This window comes from Equus przewalskii, chromosome 15, assembly GCF_037783145.1.
Source record: "Equus przewalskii isolate Varuska chromosome 15, EquPr2, whole genome shotgun sequence".
NCBI classification, from domain to species: domain Eukaryota; kingdom Metazoa; phylum Chordata; class Mammalia; order Perissodactyla; family Equidae; genus Equus; species Equus przewalskii.
In genome coordinates, this window is record NC_091845.1 from 72,835,750 (window position 1) to 72,856,918 (window position 21,169).

Sequence of the window (21,169 nt, forward strand, 5' to 3'; positions counted from 1 at the left end):
ATCTTGGGCTTAACAGTATATTTCAGTGTAGTCAATACGTTATTGGTATGCAAAATGGAGGTTGCTAAAATGTTTAAAAATAGTTTCTAAGGGCTGGCCTGATAGCATAGTGGTTAAGTTCATGCGCTCCACTTCAGTGGCCCGGGGTTTGCAGGTTTGGATCCCAGGTGCAGACCTACACACTGCTCACCAAGCACTGCTGTGGTGGTGTCCCACATACAAAATAGAGGAAGATTGGCACAGATGTTAGCTCAGGGACAATCTTCCTCAAGCAAAAAGAGGAAGATTGGCAATGGATGTTAGCTCAGGGCCAACCTTCCTCACCAAAAAAAAAAAAGTTTCTAAATGACTTAAGCATTCATAACTCTGCGGTTGTCCTATATAGTGCACAGTAGGAAATAAAGATGAATCAGACATAACAATCCTTTGTGGGCCCACAGTCTAATAGGGAAGATGAGCTATTTACTGTGATGCAAAGTAGAAAGAATCGATTCTATGAGAGAGAAGTGAAGTGCTGCAGGAGCTCGGTAGAGGGAGAGAGACATCCTGGCTTGCGGAAGTCAAGGGAGTTTCTCTGGAGCATTTAGATATGGATGCAATACTATTATTCAATTAATTTACCTAAGGTCCTAGCTGTTGTCATTGTCACAGTGTTAATGATGCTAAGGTTAGAGGTTTATTTTTCACAATGGCTTGGACCATTTCCCTTCTGTTCCAAGACATCAAAGTGTACCTTAATCCTCTCCATCTATCTTAGAAATACAAGCCTTTGGTCCCAGGGGAATCCAGTAAAGAAGACTAGATATGTATCATGAATCCATTATTTCTCCAAACCTGAGCTCTGTAGTAGTCTAATCTTGATGATCAAGGGCAACAAAAATTGGTTTAACAGAACTTTCCTTCTAGAGAGTATAAAGGGAATTCCAAGTTAGTAGAATCCATGCTAACAAGGTAAAGGGTAAGAAAGGTGGGACCAGTTTCCCATCAGTTTTCTGGAGTTTTAAAGTCAGTTTAAGCAGGCAGTCTGACAACCTCATTTGTACCTTACCTTCTCTTTTTCCACTTCAGGCTCCCAAAAATGTGATCTCCAGCTCCCAAATGTATACCTAATAAAAATGAAATGTTAAAATAAGAATATGCAGGGGGCCAGCCCCATGGCCTAGTGGTTAGGTTTGGCACACTCCACTTCAGCATCCTGGGTTCGGTTCCCGGGCATGGACCTACACCACTCATTGGCAGCCATGCTGTGGCCACATACAAAATAGAGGAAGATTGGCACACATGTTGGCTCAGGGCCAATCTTCCTCAGGAAAAAAATAAGAATATGCAGGGAGATTTGTGAATTCTGCTCAGTTTTCTGTGTCTGGGCTACTAGCCTCTATTGGTAGAGGCTTTATTTATTTAGCATTAAATAACTATGTGTTAGATAAATAAATAAATAATGTATAATCAAATAAAGGCATTTTTACTTGCTTGCTTTGCCCCCTTCCCAAATGGATATTCTGCCCTCTTGCCTGAGAGTCATCTCTTTCCCTTGCTTCTCAAGGATGGATGCAAGAGGACCTGACATCAGGGTGCCCTTCTAGGACTTGAGGGTGGTACCTCAGCAAGACTCAAATATATCTCCCAGACCTTTGGCCTCCTAATTTCTCTAGCTTTTAACACCTAAAAATCTATGGTGTTCTAGGGAAGGTCCCATCACTTTTCCTGGCAAGAGAGGAGCACCCCAGTAAAAGTATATATGGATCATTTTACCTTTTTGCAGGGTGGAAATTTTTTTTTTAATGTCAAACTTTTTTTTTTTTTTTGGCAGGGGAAGATTCACCCTAAGCTAACATCTGTTGCCAATCTTCCTCTTTTTTTTTCTTCCTTTTTGCCCCCGAAAGCCCCAGTGCATAGTTGTGTATAGTTGTAAGTTCTTCTGGTTCTTCTCTGTGAGCCGCTGCCACAGCATGGCAACTGACAGATGAGTGGTGTCGTTCCACACCTGGAAACTAGACCTGGGCTGCCAAAGCAGAGCGCGCCAAACTTTAACGGCTAGGCCATTGGGGCTGACTCTGGAAATCTCTTGATTATAGACTGTAGGCATTTTGAGGAGAGGGTGCCCTCTTGCTCACCACTGCACCCCAAGGCCCTTTTGTAGCACCTTCACATACTAGCTGTTTGTTTAAATTCTGAAAATTTATTCTTTTTATTTAAGCAATACCTACACATTTCATTGTCCTTTTCCCATTCTTAAAAGTCCCCATCTTCATCCCCATGGATTTAGGTTGGAAAAGAATTTTTCTGGCTGTTTAATTTTAGCACAATTGTTTTTTTGATTTTGGATGCCCAAGAGGGTCAGAGAAATCTTTCAAAGTGGACGGGATTTGTGCTATTACTAGGACTCTCCTTTCTTCTGACTCTTAGCAGGAATTTATGTCTGAGATACCATTCCAGGGGGAATAAAAGGCCTTCCTAGTTTAATGATCTAACATTTTGGGGTTTTTTGAAGTTTAGATATTGTGTAATTTCATATGTACATTTAAATGCAGAATAATTACAAAAATAAATTTAGATAAAATTATGGCAAAGCACACTTTAGAAACCTTATTAAAAGTTTCTTCTGGTGCATTTAATAAACACTTTTCTCTCTTTACTTTCTAGGTTCATATCTATGCCTTCATTAAGATTAACCAGTCATGTCACTGAGGGAAAACTTTTCTTCTCTCCTACCTTTATAGTACTGATGGTTTCTTGGGTTCAGTGCTGGGAATTTTTGAATAGAAATCAAGATACTCAGCAATACAATAGAAACCATTCTTCCTCCTAACTCATTTACAACCAAGTAGATTAATAAAAGTAAAGGAATCTGGCCAGTGGCAAATATGAATTTGCAGAATGAGTTCAATCCATATTTCTCCCTCCACCTTTAATGGCTTATGAGATCAGATCCTCTTGCATCTCTGTCCTTTGTAATTAATCAACATCGGTTATCTCAAGATGTGTCCCACCTGTATTCAAAAGAACATGGTGGATATGGATTACTGATGTAGAAAAATGGTCAAGATAAAATAGGTAGGTAAAAATGTAAACTGCAAAACAGATGTACCAATGTGATCGCCTTTTGTTACTAATATGTTTGTGTGCACACAAAAAATTTGGGGGTAAATATGCTCCAAATTATGCATGTTCCTCTAGAAGTAAGATATGAGTTCAGATATCCAGGTGCTCCTGATTAGTATAGCCTTCCCTAGCCTCCTAACTCCTTGGCAGGAGTGAAAAGGAGCTCCCAGAGCTCAACTTGCTTCCGTAAAGCCCTCAGGCCTCCCTCACAGGTCTGCCCAGCGCTCGCAGCTTGGCCACTCTTTGCCTTAAGACCATCAGGACTAATCTAATATGCTTTTCATCCCTGTTTACATGAGTCACCACAAGAAGTCCAGGAATTCAGATCATCACTCTCCTCCTCACTCTATTCTTGTACATCCCCATTTCTAAATCTATGTCCAACCCTCCCAACTCCTGAAATCCTTTCAGCATCCTCTCTTGAACTCATGATCATTCACTGGCAAAATTTCCTATGTCATCAAATTCTTTTCTAAACGTTCCCTTTACCTTCTTGTTCTAACTGCAACCCATCTCTCCCTAAGGATATTATAGTCGTGTGAAATGGTGGCTCTCTTCTTTTCCACTCCATTCTCTATCCCGTTGTGTCTGGAGGGGGCAATAAATGTTCTTGCATTTCATTGCTGCTTCCAGACTATTCTTTTTCCTACACTCCTGAAACCAGTCCCAGTCCCATAACTTTGAACTAACGTCATCAGACTCACTACCCGTTAGCCCTCTTGATTGCAGTCATCTGCCACCCCCAGGCCACTTCCCTTATTTCTTGAAGATTTTAGCTCCTGGCTCTATGACACTTCCCAGTGCTTCTTTTGCTACAGTTCTTGTGAGTCTTCAGTAGATGAGGCAGCCAAAACACGAGCATCTCAGTACCTTGATCTTTCCTCCAGTGAGCTTGTCCTCTGCCCTTCTTCAGCTACTCATTCTCTGGTCCTATGTTTATGTCAGTGATTTTAAAAATATGGTTCCTGGGGCTGGCCTGGGGACATAGTGGTTAAGTTTGGTGGCCTGGGATTTGCAGGTTTGGATCCTTGGTGCAGACCTACACACCACTCATCAAGCCATGCTGTGGCAGTGTCCCCCATACAAAATAGGGGAAGATTGGTACAGATGTTAGCTCAGGGACGATCTTCCTCAACCAAAAAGAAGAAGATTGGCAACAAAAGTTAGGTCAAAGTCAATCTTCCTCACCGAAAAAAAAAAAAAAAGTTTGATTCCAAACTCACAACATTAGCATCACCCAGGAGCTTTATAGAAATGTATATTCTCAGGCCCCAGCCCGGACCTACTAAATTGAAACTCTAAGGGTGAGGCCCAGCCATCTGTGGTATAAAAAGCCCTTCAGGTGATTCTGATGCTTGATCTTGTTTGAGAACCGCTGCGATAGTTCATTAAAATCACTCCCCTGAGTATACTCCCAGGTTCCTTACCTTGCCCTCATTTCATTGGTACTCACCTAGAAAAACTCCAACTTGAGTTAAAGTGTATTCTCTGTCTACCCTGAGCTTTTATTTGTTCAGGTGACCTTGGCTAGAGAAGATCACACAGCCATACTGAGTGGTCTTGTGTTCAATTGATGACCACTAACCTTCAGCAGGCCTTTAGTACTGTCTGGCAGTCCAGCTGCATTTCCCTAGTCCCTCACTTTCCTATTCTGCAAATGACTCTTTCATGCCTTCTTTCTTCTCTGTCTTCAACATCTCTATTCTTGCCCTCAGCTAATGACCTGTTCCCTGTTTTACTGAGAAAACTGAAGCAGTCGGAGACCTTTAGCTATCCAGCTAGCCATATCAGTATCTGTATACTTTCTGTTACTAGTCAGGGAATGTGTTCCTAGCATTTGGAGGCAACTGAAGCAAGTCACAAAAATGCTTATTACATCTCCTATCTTGCTGCAACCAATGAAGTTAAGGCTAGAGGACTAGACTAGGAGCAAAGAAACCATAGATCACCACCACCACCCAGCCTCCTTCCCCCACTCCAGTGTTTCATTATTTAACAGTAAAATGACATTAATAACACAAAACAGGCTATTAATTAAACAACAATGGGAAAACACCAAGTTAAAGCATAAAGGAGAAGGATATCAAAGTTTAAGATTGACTAATCAATTAGTTTATAGTCAATTTCTTAAAGCTTATTTGCAGTGATATTTTAAACAAAGTTTATGATTCCAAATTATTCCTTTTTTAACTACTCTGCTAGTTAGAGCCAAGGTGAGAAAAGCTTTTCTTAAAGTGAGATATAACTCACATAGTATAAAATTCACCATTTTAAAGTGCATAATTCAGTAGGTTTTAGTATATTCAACAAGGTTCAGCAGCCATCAGCACCATCTAATTCCAGAATGTTTTCATCACTGCCCAGAAACCTGTATTCATTAGCACTCACTCCCCATTCCTCCATCCCCCCAGTCCCTGATAACCATTAATCTGCTTTCTGTCTCCATAGATTTGCTTATTCTGGACATTTTATGTAAATGGAATCATATAATGTGTGATCTGTTGTGTTTGGCTTCTTTCACTTGGCATAATGTTTTCAAGATTCATAATGTGTCATGTATCAGTACTTTGACCCTTTTTATGGTTAAGTAATATTCCATTATATGAATATATACAACATTTTATTTATCCATTCATCAGCTGATGGACATTTGGGTTGTTTCCACTTTTGGCCATTATGAATAACACTGCTGTGAACATTTATGTACAAGTTTTTGTGTGGACAGAAAAAGGCTTTTGATTTAGCCTTTTAAGTTTTACAAAACAGCTAGCTTCCTTTTTTTAATCAGAAGTACCCTCCTGATGCAGCAGAACTTCCTCTTTAATATGTAACTTTTTCTCCTGTAGCATCTTCTGAGCAAAATCTTTTGGTGTCACTTCAGAGTGACTCTGCTGTCTTTATAGACTTGATTCTAACACTCTCTTCAACACAGGTCCTCACACAGCAGAGCTGATTTCCCAGACTTGCTGTGCTATGTGTCTCTATCAGATTTTCTAAGCTTTGCTGCCTGGATTATCCAAACGGGGCTTCATAACTCTGAGACCTTGGTTGATCCTGTCATCTCAGTCTCCATAGACATGTTCAGCTGAGGCTGGTGGATGACTTTACGTGCTGGTTTATAAAATAAAGGCTAGACTTATTTTGGCAAAACACATTGCATGTACAATATTAACTGTTTAGCAGTTTTACACAAGTCAAAATAAGTGATTTACTTCTTCAGGCAAATGTTCAAAATTTTCTTTATCTTGTGTAATCAACCTATTTTTTTCTAAAACCATCCATAGAGCTGATTCTTTCCAGAGAGAGAATATTGTGTATCACTATGGTCTTCATTTTCAAACAGGGAAGTTCAGGGAATTAGGAGAGGATTTGGGAACGTCTAGAAAATCCATCCTGAGTTTCAAACTAAGCCTCAAATAATAAATTCTACAAAAATGGAATGAGTTGGGTGTCATGCAAGGTTTTGTTCTCCTCTATCTCCTTTCCCATCTCACCTTCCTTCAGGGTACAGGCTCTTTCTAGACTCACTCCTCAGTTCTCTAGGTCTTTCAGGACATGGTAAGGGAGCATCTTTTCTTGCCTGATATTATTGAAGCCTATCCTAAAAAAGTTCTTCAGTTTTTAGGGTCAAAGCAGAGAAGCCAGCCTCTCTTCCATCTAACCCTGCCGGGGAACATATAAAACCCTGTAGCCAAGAACCCATCCCAGCTGGTTCTCTTTGAGAAAGATTATCCCCTTGCTCAAGCATGTTTGCTCTGGGGGAACTTATATGGAGTGGTAAGGCGGGAAAGGAACCCCAATCCACGCAGGTGGATCTTGAAGTAATGACTGATATATCCCGGTCATCCCCACAAGAGAACGCCAGTCCTTTTTCATCCTCTAGTCAAGCTCTCTTAACACAGTTACCCTGAAGACCCATGTTGAGCACATGATCCAGGCAGGACAACCTGTGTCTTCAGACAGGGTGTGTGCATGAATGCTCTGCAGTCCAAGAAGAGATGCAGGTAGCTATGCAGGAAACACCTCCTGTTGGCTCACTGTCTTCTTAGGATGGACTTCATATATGCTGCAGAGAGCAGGAAAAAAGATCTCATGATTTATTCCAGAAGGACATTGGGAAGACCCTTACAGTTAACTCTTTCATTGTAACTGCCCACAGCTTTTCCATCCTCTCAAATTGAATTTATAAACTATGTGTTTATGATTTTCTCTTCTTCCTCATTCTAGTCCCTCCAGGGGAAACCTATCACCCAAATAACAGCTTTTCTCTTCCAATACCCAGACCCGTGGATTGTACTTTCTCTATGATCAAGATAGAGAAGAGAGTAGATCATAGGCCATGTTTGCATCTGTAGTGAAATTCCATATATTTGATCTTTTCCCAGTAAAGAAGAGGTCACTCTAAAAACCAGGTTTTTTGCTACCATGTTCCAGTTATCACATACTTCTTGAAAGTAACTCACATTCTCAGCTCCTTTCTATAACCAAGCAGGTATACTTTCATGCAAACACAGGTACATAAGTAAAAAGCAAATAAACCAACCTTTTGATAGTCTTTCTCCATCAATAACTCATTGCCACAGACCAGTTCCTTCCTCAGTCCCTTTATGGGGCCTAGTCTTTTCTTCCTCTGAATTTTTGGAAAGAAGTTGGATCAATAAAAACTTAGAGCTTACCTCATCATCAAAAGACATAAAGAAATGTTTTCTTGCTTAAGGGTATAGCAGAACAGGCTTTTAAGCACTCTTCTGACTTTGAAACTTCAGAGATTTATGAGAAGTAAATGAAATGAAAGTATTTGTTGTCCTTTGCTCCAAATCAACATTGTACTAGGTACAATGAGAAAAAGAAGAGACCACCTCTTTATCATCTCCATATCCTCAGCACCCAGCAAAGCATCTGCACATAATAAGTGGTCAGAAAAATATTTGTTGAGTGATTGAAATGGCTATAAAATTGACCTTACCCTCAAGAGTTTAGACTCTATTGGAAAATAATTACTAGATTATAAAATACTGCAGTTGAAGCCTTTTTACCTGAACATGATTGAGATTGAGAGTTACTCAGTAGGGAATCACAAACTCTGTGTGTGTGTACTGTAAGATGTGTATCTTCAACATTTTATTTTAACTCACAGCATTAATTTATTCAGATCTTTTGATGCACGGCCGAAGCCTTTTCTTTGAGAATGAGTATCATAATTGGAAATTGAAGTTCCGTGACATCTTTCTTTAATCAGTCACACTCAATACATTTTGACTCATTTCCAGTTTCAGTTTCTTTAAGGTAAAGAAGGAGCTTAAGTTAGTACTGAAGCAATTTGAATGTAGACACCTTCTAGATTTTAATGTTTTTTTTCCTTTATCTCACCCACACCTAATTTTATAGCAAAAAATTTTTAGTAGTAGTTTTCCTTTGCTGAGTCTTTATAAAACATTCAACTTAGCTGGGGTTTTTTTTTTTTTTTTTTTTTTCAATTTTAGGAATTTTAGAAACACCTGGTTTTTTTCTACACATATTTCATTCATTTATGTAATAAGTAATTGAACCGAATAATTACTGTAAAAAGTACAACCAGCATAAACAAGTGGGGACAAACACAACCAACTCTTAGAAAGCATACAGCTCAGTTACTGAGGTAAGAAATCTGAGAGCATCACAGAAACTAAACTATTAGCCGTGAATCAGTGTTTCCTGGGCATTGGTGGTTCTTTTTTACAGGAGGAATGAAGAACATTGGCTAATCCAGAGAATTAAGTGAAAGTCATTAAGAGAGATTCTACAGTATTTCATTAAGAGAATTGCAATAAAGGGGCTTAAATAGGGAAACCTTCATGAAGTAGATAAAATTTGAGTCAGATTTTGAAGGATGGTTAAAGTGTGCATAATTTGAGGGGAAAGACTATTCTCAGGAAGGGGATGAAAAGTCACCCCCCTGAAGCCATGGGCTGGAGTTGGGAAGAGGGGGGAATACAACGTAAGATACGGTTTAGTTGAAAAAATATTAAATCATAACTCTAAAGACCTAGTTGCATTCATAACAGACTTTTTTGGTGTTTTAATTTGGAAATAAATAATGAAGGAGGAAAAGAGTATTCTAGGCAATAGTGTAAGGAAAAAAATATGGGAAAGCTATCTTGCTCAAAGAGTTAACATGTAAGCCCAGTGAGAGAAAATTGGGGGGAAAAGGAAGGCCCCAGGTTGAAGCATTAATTGTAATCCTCTTTCAACCATAGCACATCGAACAATTGCAGGTAAGGTTTTGTATGAGTGGAAAATTTCAAGCTTAAAAAGAAAGAAGAAATTTGAAAACCACAGGTTTAGACATCTAAGCCCAATGTACACATTATAAAGTGTTGTCAGAATGTCTTGAAAGGAAATCAAGGAAAAAAGCTAACTTAAGTTGTAGGAAACGATGGAAAACCGAAGAATTAGATTCCCACTAAATTAGACAAAGATTCAATAGAAGAGAGTTGTAAGCTATTTTTGGTTTTGGGGTTTATTTGGTAATTATGTTTGGTTTACATTTTCTAGAAGTAGAAAATATTGATTGAATAATGTGGCTGATTGAAAACAAATATTGAAATCTAAATAGTAAATATGAGAGAATACTTAAAGATTCACTTGTAAATAACTGTGAGGCAGATGTTTAATATATGATAAAATAATGGAATATTTTAAAAATCTAAGATGACTTTAAAGCTCCTTAAAAAAAGGTCTCAAATTCAGGATGTATTATGTCATTGCTATTTAATCATCTCTTGTACCTTTATTGTAGCCAAATTTGACTCGTATGTATCTAAAGCTGCTTTCTTACTGCATTCAATTGTTCCACTTTCTTAGCCAGTACTTCGACAATAAATTTTCAAATGTATCCAGATCCAGAGTCACTTCCAAAAACTATGTTTGATAACTAAGATAGTCTTCTGCAAACAGACAAAAAAGGGATTTGACTTTAAAATCTGAGACCAACAAATCTCTTTGTATATTACCATGTGAGGATGAAAGTTTGTTTTTCTCCATATTTTGATTGGGTATATCTGGAGGATTTTTGTTATTTGTCTCCCATCAAGCAAAAAAGAAAAAAACTATTCTTAAGACGATGGTTTCAAATTTGAAGTGCAGCCTGTTCTTTTTTCATAAAATATTAAATAGCAAAATCAAAAATGCTCTTCATGTTCTTTCTCTTCTAGTTGGAGGGGAAACTGTTTTATGTGGATTGACACCTCACATACTCTGAGTTTAAGAAGTTAGCATTATCTGAGAAGTCACTATTTTTAGGTCCAGCTGTAATGTTTCTAACTTTGGTGCTCAGAGTAGTGGGTGCTTCCTTTCCCAGAAGGCTCTGTATTCTCAACATGTGTGGGTCAATTGGACATAAAGCTACCTACGAGGAGCGTCAGGCCCACTGCAGGCCGTGTTTCTAACTTGAAAATTATGAGCAGGTCTTGGAAGCCACAGGCTGTATCTGGGAACCAGCTGCATGTCAGTCCAAGCATGGATTGTGGTCCCTGGAGGCTGGGAGAGCACAATGCTTGAACTTAATTTCTGTGGGAGATAAGAAGAAAAAAATACCTTTCTACCTGACAAGATTGACAACTTATTAAATCTGACTATCTTCAGAAGTGTGCTGGACAGTTGCTAAGTAAATATCCACTTTTCAAAGATGATGATCAAGGAAACATCTCTACGAAGGGACCCGGACTTAAGGGGAGAGTTAGCTTTCCTGGCCAGGGGCTGTGATTTTGTTCTCCCGTCTCGGTTTAAGAAGCGGCTGAAGTCATTTCAGCAGACACAGGTTTGAAACTTGGGTGTTTCTTTTAAAATATTTTTATTACTAATAAAAACCACCCAGTGAACTAACTTACAAATAATTTTACAGCTCACTTGATATTAGATCAAGGAATTAATCTGTGTCCTCTATTCAGCTATTTGCAGAAAGCTATTTGTAGAGAGATTCCAACAGGTTTAAAAATAGACCTTCTGGACCTGAAGTACAGTACTCACATTTTTCTCTTGTAGAGAGGGAATCCAGTTTTAGAGACAATACGTACAACTTAACAAATATTTTACGATTTACTTGGAAAATACTAGAACGTTTAACAGAAATATGTTGGAGAAACTAGAATTTCTGTATTAAAAGCCTTGTTTGCACTTAGAATCAATAGACTGTATTAACATACGTACATCTGTAATGAATGTTTTCTAAAAAAGAGTATTGATCCTGGTAATCTGTTTTTTGAAGGGGGAACTATTTTTGTATATAGACAGTCTTGTGTTCGTGATCTAATGTATGTAGGTAAGGAGGATGGCACTTCCTTCTGCATTGTTAAGGCATGTCCTCCCTCAGCAGGCTGTGAGATGGAGTCATTTCTGCTGCAGTGACTACTTGCCGAGTCAATGCTTCATTGCTTGCAAATTTAGGGCCAGTGTCTCACCAAACAAGTTGCCTAACACTGAGTATAATATAAATCAAGGGCCGCACAAATGATGGCCTTCCAGAATCCAGCAAGAAACTGTAGTTTCATTGTTATTCTGACCCAGAATAATTTCACATTATTTGGGTGAATCATATGAAATTGCTTTTTTTTTAAATAGGTCAAAAATGGTCAAATATTGGAAATGCGACAGTGACTAATAGCATAAGGATACTATTCAGAATGACTATGTAAATGATACTGTGTTTATAGGGAAAGACTGAAGTGGAGAATTGAAATACTTTACCCAGCTAATTCTATTCTAATGGTATTCCTAGATTTGAATGAAACAGTTTTATTCAAAGTGAGCAGATGCTAAACTTGCCAGTAAATTTGGCAAAATTTATATTACTATATTTCACTCTCTAATATTTGTAAATGGTCAGGTTTATGACCTTAAACTACTTTAAGGTTTAAATCATATGTCTCCTATTGAACTCAATGAAAAGTAAATTGAAAAGTTCAAAATAAATGCATTCTTTTTATTTTCCCTTTAAATATTAACATCAATTTTATTAAATATGGAATTAACCAGTGAATTAATAAATATTTGTCTATTAGTGATTGCTCCATGTTAAGAAATACACTGAGGAAAGTAGAATAGACTATTATATAATCAAATATTTTCCCATTCAGATAAAAACTTAGGTAGCCAGGGTTTGTTCTGAATGTCACTTACTTCTGCAAAGCACAATTGTAGAGTTAACATTGAAGGCCTCGCTCTAAAGCTTCTCCAGTAGCGTGTGTTCACTAGACTATTGGGTTTCATCCCCACTGGCACCAGTGATCTTAGTCCTATGGTTATAACTGCCCTGAATTTATCCGTAACTGCCCTGGATGTCACACCAGGGGAAACAAAAAAAAGAACTTTGATGATTGTATACTTGAAGTCTTACAAATCTCTTTGAGTATAGAATAATAAAAAGGAAATGACACTAGTGTAAATGACCTAGGTAAAGCCCCTGAAGAATTATATGCCTTATCTTAGAAATTTACGAACAATTTCTACTGTTATTGACTCATAAGCCTATGTAATAATATTTGCAGATTTAGCACTAAGGCAGAGAGAAATCTTTACTTAGATTATCAACTTGTTAAATCAAAAGTGGTTTATAAACTTTAAATTGCTATACCAATGTAAATGATTAATTATTATTGAATCTGAAGGACTGTGCCAAGTTATATTTAATCTAATCTTTGAGAACCCCCTTTGGCCTTGTGACTCATTTTCTTAAATAAGGACGTATCTGTGCCCAGCACTGTTCTGAAGCTTTTACCCATGTTGCGTCCTGTGATTTCCTTTAATATTCGCAACAGCCTTCCAGGGAGTAGGGGTTATGCTTGTTACTGAAATTCTAAAAGGTTATTTATCTTTCCTGAGGTCACAGAGCTAGTAAGCCATCACTGTTTTCTAAGTTTTTCATATTTCATTGGCATCGCTTCTCTCTCTGCCATTTCTTCCTTGATTATTGCTTTATATGGTGACATCCTGATACTGCAGCAAAGGCTTGGTGTGACCAGTTGGCCTTCATATCCCCAATAGTATTAGTATATGAGCAGACTCCACTCTGTATTAATGTCAGATATTGACATATGAGAAATGGGCCATATATAACAAAAGTAGGAGATTAAATTATATTCATCACATATTTATGTGAATAAAGCTTGTCTTCCTATAATACTCATGCTTTTCGAGGGTGGCTAAGGCTGTTTAGAATTTTTGTGTCTCATAATTACATTTTCCTTCCAGATTCAAAATAAAACAGAAAAGAAACCTGGAACACCACTTCCACCTCCAGCCACCCTTCCAAGTAGTCCCCGACCTCTCTCCCCTGTTCCCCATGTGAATAATGTTGTGAATGCACCATTGTCCATAAACATTCCACGGTTCTACTTTCCTGAAGGACTCCCAGATGCCTGCAGTAACCATGAACAGACTCTAAGCAGAATTGAAACTGCTTTCATGGATATTGAAGATCAGAAAGCAGACATTTATGAAATGGGAAAGATTGCAAAGGTAATATAACTACTAAATGATGTCTGATCGCCTTTCTCTGTCAATCCCAACCTCCCTCTCTTGACTGCCTCTCTGCTCTCTGTTTTTAAGCATGCGTTTTTTCCGTGTTGAAAAAATGTATTTGATCCTGATGTATCTTTAGCTATGATCCTATTTCATGGAACTCTCAAGTTTGAAAAAAAACCTTACTGATCTTCCAGTCCGACCTCCCATTTAATATAGTAATTCCGTCCATGACATCACCGACACACAAATTCATTCTCTGCTTCAATGCTTTCAGTGACAGGAACCTCACTACCTTGCCAAGTAGCCTGTTCTATCATTACATAGCCTGTCTTGTTGGAAAGATTTCTCTTGTGTTGAATATGAATCGTTTTTTGTTCTCACCTATTGATCATAACTCTTTGCCCTGAAGCCAGGCTAGGAACCATTAGGCTAACTCAACACAGTAGTTTGACTCCGAAATAAATGAATTTGCCACTAGAAAGCAAGCCTTTGATACTTTCCAATATATCCAGCTACTTCTAATTTAAGATCATAGCCCCTCTTGCCAGGACTACCATAACATCTTCAATAACTGGATTCTATACCTCCAGCCTCCTCCTAGAATAATTAATACTGGGCATGACCATCAGATTATCTTTTGATATTTATATTCTCCAGCTCAGCAATATTCGGAGATTCCTCCCATGTGTAGCAGTGCTTTGTTTTGTTTGGGTTTTATTTTTATCATGCACATATTTTGAAGAGTCATATCATACCTCAGGATTTAGCAGTGGTTTCAGGCTGTGTTTCAAGAGACAGGTTTACTAGGCTAAGGAGGAGACCAAATGGGAGCTCCCAAGACCCATGCGCACTTCCACTAGGAATGGTTGCCCTGCTTTCAGGAATAATATTTAAGTTTAAAAACTGATCTTGAGGATAAAATCCAAACTACTGTTACCTGCTTGAGCCAGATCCACTTGCCCTCCTACAAGCACCCCTCTGCATTTGAGCTCTCAGAGTTCTCCCCTCCAAAATGGGCTTCCAGTCCTGCCAACCCCCACATCACCCATTCCTTAAGACCTAGCTTCCATTGTGTCTTTGGAGAAGTTCCTAAATCCCCACTCCAGTTATTCCCTGTCCTCTCCCTTACCTCAAACCTCAGAACTTTTGTTACTGCTGTTAAATAATTTGTAAATTTACAGTGATTTTAAGGGAAATGAGAAGAAATTCTTTCTTTTATTTCCCCATCCGCCCCCAGTCTTACAACTTGCTTATTGATCCCATAGATGTTTCTAATGAAAAACAGACTCTTTCATTCCAGAAATTAGAGCTCACATGTTTCCACTCTATTTTACATATGAGGAAACCGAAGTCTCACAAGTACTTACCTGAAGTCACAGAACTAGTACGTCAGGAGACAAGTCCTCTAACTCCTAGCATTGTGCTGTTTCCCCATATGTCATCTCCCCTGAGCACATACTAACATACCATTAGCTAGTTTCTAATCAATAGCCACCCAAATAAATTATAAGTTTCTTCAGGGCATTGGCGTTTTCTTACCTAAAGTTTTGAAAGATGGCTATTGTATAAACCAAGATGGTAAATTATCTGAATAGGCTGGAATGATTAATCTAAATCCAAAAGATAGAATTTAGCAAGGATGAATGAATTCTGCATTTGAAAATAACATGTTAACCACATAAATGCGAAATGGGGTATTTCTAGCATGGCAACAGTTTGTGAGAGAGAGACAGGACGTTTCATAGACTGCTTCAGGCAGGCAGACAAGGAGAGACTGTCCAGATTAAGGGACATGGTAGTTCCCCGGTCCTGTGCTGGGGTCACACATCTGGAGACAATCCAGGTGATTAGTGCCTCACTGGCAGAGACCTGCAGCCTGCTGTGTCTTGAATACAGGTCATCTGGGTCAACCTTCCTCCTCTGAATATTCCCAGCCCCTGCTGTGGAGCCTGTTCTCAGCCTCTTCTACCGCCCTGCCTCCCCCCTCATACTCTGGCCCTCTCACGCCTGTATGGTGGTAGCCCTGCCCTGCTTCCTGATTTAGTGGCACCCCTAGCATTCAACAGATTCAGTGAGAGGAGAACAGAAAGCCTAAGGATTCCACAAGTGGTCAAGGGAGGGGTAGGAAAGAGTGTAGTCGAGTCAGGGAAGGGGGGTCTCTGCATGCTAGGAGTCAGGGAAAGGACTTTGTTATTTACAGGCAGTGAGGATCAGTCTATATGTGGCATCAGGAAAAACTGCCAGCTTTGAAGCTGACAACAGAAAAGTTTTAAAAGATAGAAAACTATTTTGTTTAGCCGTAGTAACAGTGATTTGCATAACAATTTACTGTTTATACCTAATCGTCATGCGGCACAATAGCCAGTATAGCCATATAGCCCTTGGTGTCTTCGGATGCTCCAGTCCCTTATATAAAGTGCCATAGTACAATGAATACAATCGGCCCTCGGCATCCGCCAGTTTCTCATCCACAGAGTCAATTCAATTTCTCTGTATCTGCAAGATTCTCATACACGTTGGGTTGAATCCACAGATACAAAACCCATGGATATGGAGGGCAGACTGATTACATATCATGTACATGTCTGATTAACTTGTCTGAATTATACTTGATTGTAGTCCTGTGTCCCATTCATGGGAGCCTAGCATTTGTGATCATTGCTCTTAAACCTTAATCATCAGCTCAGGTAGCAAGGGAAACCGCTCATACGTATAAAAAGTTAAAACTAATATTGCATATAAAAATGAGGATGTGTGTAATGACCTCAGATGATACCACAAGTGAACTGGTTTGTATTGTTTCATTTTGGATTACTGTATCAGCTCATCTTATTGGATTTTGCCACTGTATTCTTAAAATCATTTATTTTAAAAGTTATTTTAATCGTGTCTTCCAGCTAGCTAATCCCCAATTAATCCAGCTTTTACTTGACTATGGCAGTCTGTTAGCACTCACTAAGCCGTCGTTATTTTCAGCTGTTCTTTACTCTGCAGACTGCTCTCTGCCACAGGGCAGTGAGCTCTGTGCCTGCAGCACTTGCTCTGCGTGTGCGTGTCTTCTCAGGACAGGTTGGTTAGAAGAAAAGGAGAAGACAGACAACCTTTAAGGGACAATGAGGGAGAGGTGGTCCGAGCAATAAATGACCATTTTTATGGATTCTTATAGTTTATAAAGCTATGAGGAAAGCCAGTTTGAGTTTGCATTCTACTCTGAGTGACACCTAAGTGTTGCTGTTGAGACTGGGATCTGTTTTTTAAGTGCAAAGAAAACTCTGTGTTTATGAAATCTGAATCTTTTGATGAAGTTTAGCTCATTCATCTTTGACTTCAAACAGCCCTGGATGAGATTAATGCACATTTCTGATTAAATTCACAGTGTATAGTTTGTACCTTTTTCCACAGCCTTAAGTGATGATGGGGAAGAAATAAATATAGAATGAATCTAAGAGGAACAAAGGCAGGGTAGGAACAGAAAGTGAGGAACAGTCAGAAAAGCATTTGTCTGAGACTGGGCCAGGGGATTCACCATGGAGTTTTAGCCTCTAGCAGAAAGTTGAGGAAGAATGTAACCATCTCCTGAACCATACAAAGCCCCCAGCTTCTCTTGTCTGGCTGACGTAGCACCGTCTTGACCCATCGTGCCTTTGGCCTGCAAAGTAGCCTGTCTCTACCTGTATTTCTTCCTCTGCAGAATGGGATAAAAATAGCTGCCCTCTTCTGCATGGGGATCATGTGAGGACCAAAGGAAATAACAAGCGTGAGACGTTTTAAATGTTAAAGAACGTTACAAATATTGGGTGATCGTCTCTTTCTGAGTGTATCACTAGACAGTGTTGCTTTCAGTTCTTCATGTTGTTGGGCCATTCTTAGATCAAGTTATAGGTGTTAAGTTTTCTTTGCTCCAACAACTTTGATTGCCATCCACTGACTCTTGCCTCCTTCTCTAAACCTGTTTCCTAAACCCATTTTCTGTAACTCCCTGTACATCCCCACTTGTCATCCATGCTCTCCTGTGTAAAAAGTCTTGACACTGACTTGTTCTCTCCTCTGTTATAAAAGTCTCTATTCTGTTGCCCTCAGATTAATATCATTTACTTTTTTAGGTTCTTATTGATTTCCTGACACCTTTTATCTTAATTCTTTATTTTTAAGCAAATGCAAACCAGCCATACATTTTTTTTAAGTAGTCAAAGTGTAATGTCTGCAGCCCTTGTCATTCACTGCACTTCCCATTTTTTTATCCAAGGACCTGATACCCTCATGCTGCCTAACACTTGGCTACTCAGAGTACCCCACTATGAGAAATATAGATCAGTCCTTTCCAATCTGCTTCAACACATATCCATTCTGTACCTTATCTCTTAGGATTTTGCCTTTGGGTCATAATAACTTTATAAGTGTTAATGTCTCAGTGACTGACTTACTCGTTACAAGCTGGCACATATGCGTTTTAACAGGAGTCTTCTGGAGAAAAAGACTGTAATCCAAGGGAATGAAAGTTGTTTAATAGTGGAAGTAGCCCCGCGGGAGGTGGTAAGCACACAGACCCTGGAAATATTTTAGCTGATCACTTCCTGAGGTTGAGCTAGAAGATTCCTGATCCCTTCTAATTCTGAAAAATCCATGAGTGACCATGGGTGGCAGTTTCTTGCACTTTAGCAAGCCAGTTCCAGTCTCTCCCTGTACTTTATCTCTCTGTTTGTGGCTCTGCACCCCCATCTCCATAACACAGAATATTCTTTCACCTTTCCCAGCAGTTGCCAATAGTCTGTCACATTTAACAGCATTTTCTTGGCAAACCACCATTCTGCATGAAAGGGAGAATTGGGATTGGGGAAAGTGGATTTCATAGTTTACCACCCAAAGTATATTAATTATGAGCTTTGTACCTTGGCAGTGATAATTTACACAATAAACAAAATCCATTTGGTTGCTAAGCAACACTTTTCCCTCACTCTTGACCTCAGTGGAGGTATTTGACCTCTGGACTTAAGAAATCTTAAATTCCACCCTGCTTGCAGAACATGCATTAGTGGCCCTGGCAGGAGCAGCCTCTTATTTCTGCCCTGTACTTACCTTCCTTCTCTTGAAACTCTCCTTCCATATCCTCTTCTCTGACATGAACCCAGTAGCCTTGAGTATTCCCTTAGCATAACTAATCTCAGGCTAGGTACTTTTCAGGCTTCTGTGGGGATCCCCCACAACAGGAGCAACTTCACCTGAACCTAATGTGGATTCACATCCATTCAACCTGCAAAGGAGAAGCTTCGCTTTCTAGAAAGATGAAGACTCAACAGATCCTATATCTAATATGGATAATATCTTTATCTAATAACAAGATGTGACCCTTTGAAGAGTTCCAGATTTGGGAGTATGTTTTACATGTATATATAAAATTAGGAACGTTTCAAGATTATTTCTCTACTTAATATTATTACTTAAAGGGAAGAATTTCCCCTCTAGGAAAAAAGCAGGTAAATTTGGTAAAAACTCTTTCTTAGAAGAATGTAAGAATAATTTTTTTTTTAATTGAAAAAAGAGGGGCCAGCCTGGTGGCTCAGCAGTTAAGTTCACACATTCCGCTTCAGTGGCCCAGGGTTTGCTGGTTTGGATCCTGAGTGCATACCTACACACCACTTGTCAAGCCATGCCATTGCAGGTGTCCCACATATAAAGTAGAGGAAGATGAGCACAGATGTTAGCTCAGGGCCAGTCTTCCTCAGCAAAAAAGGGGAGGATTGGTGGCAGATGGCAGCTCAGGGCTAATCTTTCTCAAAAAAAAAAAAAAATTGGAAAAGGAACTTTTTATTGGGGAGAAAAAAAATCATTACTTTTTAGAGTATTGTAGTTGTTTTATATTCATTCCCAGTTCTTCCTTTATAAAAAATATGTAGTTATTTGTGGTACTTGTAAAATATAAATAAATGATAGCATTTTTACCTTTCATCTTTTACCTGAATTGTAATCATTTAAATAGATTTGACAGCTATTTTCTTGAATGGTCTAGGTTTTTCTGGTTCTTCTTGAACCTGGGGCTTAATAACATAATAGGCAAAGGAGAGAGAAGAGCTAGATGATAGAGCGTATTAACGTGACCAAGTGATAATGGTGGCTATACGTTTCTGCCGTAGGAAGGAAAGACATATGCAACCATGACATTCAGTCGTTTCTTTTTCTTTCTGGAAGGTAGAAAATATGTGATATAAGAGTGATAGGAAGGGAGACTGGCTGCTCTAACTATCAGGATAGGGGAAAGAAACATTGCTGTATTGAACTTGGAGAAAAGGTAAATGGATTTCTATTTTCTTCTTTGAACACGTAATCCTCTATTCTGTTTCCCTCCATATCTCTCTGAATCTGACCTAGCTGATATATTTGCTTCTGCCCCAGTTTTGCTCCTCCAAGGGCCCTTCTAGCCAAGGTGGCATGAAGGGTAAAAGCCACAAAGGTCCTTTCTCTGGCCGTGTCATCTCTTCACCCTTAGCTTACACTGTATTTGTGTTTTATTTGCAGGTCTGTGGCTGTCCTCTCTATTGGAAAGCCCCCATGTTCAGGGCTGCAGGGGGAGAGAGGACAGGATTTGTGTCAGCACAGTCATTCATTGCCATGTGGAGAAAGTAAGTATGTGAGCATTTACTCTGGTGCTAGACAAAGAAATATGTTTTATAAAGGTCACTTATTTTACTCATCTATTAATTTTCCCTTTACTCTTTATTTCAACAAGGAAGATTCAGTCATTCGCAACCATTTATACTCACACACAAATTCTCTTCATAAGCCATTATCTTACATGTCTCTAATCAGTAAAACAGATTTTCACAAATACCTCTTTAATAACTATTTGATAGTTTCTTAGTTTTACTTGTTAAATTTGGTTCTTAGGATTTGACTTCTGTAGCAGTGACATAAAAGTAAAGATTCTCCTTTAAGGGGAGCACACCACACGTGTCACATGAAAAATACAGCTCCATTCTCGCAAAATCCAATTTAGAATTATATCTAGTTGACTTATTAAAAACAACTGAATTCTAATAGATTTTAATCATTACTTTTTGAAGCTCCAGTTAAGAAACACAGGAATGGTACTTTTATCAAGATGCTCCTGGATTTTAACATCCTAACAAGTTTTCTTGAATTCAAACCCAACTTTCTTCTTTCTTTTTTCTCCCTTCTTTCTTCTTTAGAACTTATATCTTGATATATTTATACACTTTAAGGGAATGTCACAGCTTGCCCCTTCCACTTCTTTTAACTGATTAGCCTAGCCTTCTTTACATATGTTCTTCTCACCTTTTCTGGGCTAGACACTCTTCCTGGTAAACTATTCGGAAATGCTATTTGCCTGTTATCATCATCATCATTATTATTATTATTTAAAATCAACATGTAATACCAACAGAATTCAGCTTACAAATTTCTTGTGATTTCTTCTTATTTCTTCATGCCACCTAAAAGCCCTTCGTAGTATAGTGCTTGAGAACATAGAGGGTGATTAGTAAGTGTATTCTTATTTTTAAAAATCAAGGAGCAAGTTGAGTTCACCAAGTTCTTCCATGCATTACAT

The 21,169-nt window shown here is 38.8% G+C and overlaps 1 protein-coding gene across 5 annotated transcripts in view; it reads left to right on the forward strand.

Annotated features, from left to right (window-relative positions):
• Positions 1–21,169, forward strand: part of PPP2R3A (protein phosphatase 2 regulatory subunit B''alpha) — a 153,202-nt gene that overhangs the window by 45,724 nt on the left and 86,309 nt on the right. For 4 of the 5 annotated variants that reach the window (XM_070576130.1, XM_070576133.1, XM_070576132.1 and 1 more), the window contains 2 exons: positions 13,333–13,599; positions 20,119–20,222. In XM_070576130.1, the coding sequence (XP_070432231.1) occupies positions 13,333–13,599; positions 20,119–20,222 (371 nt within the window). Of the gene's footprint in view, positions 1–10,298; positions 10,904–13,332; positions 13,600–20,118; positions 20,223–21,169 lie in introns of those variants that run through there. The other variant, XM_070576135.1, reaches the window with a different exon arrangement.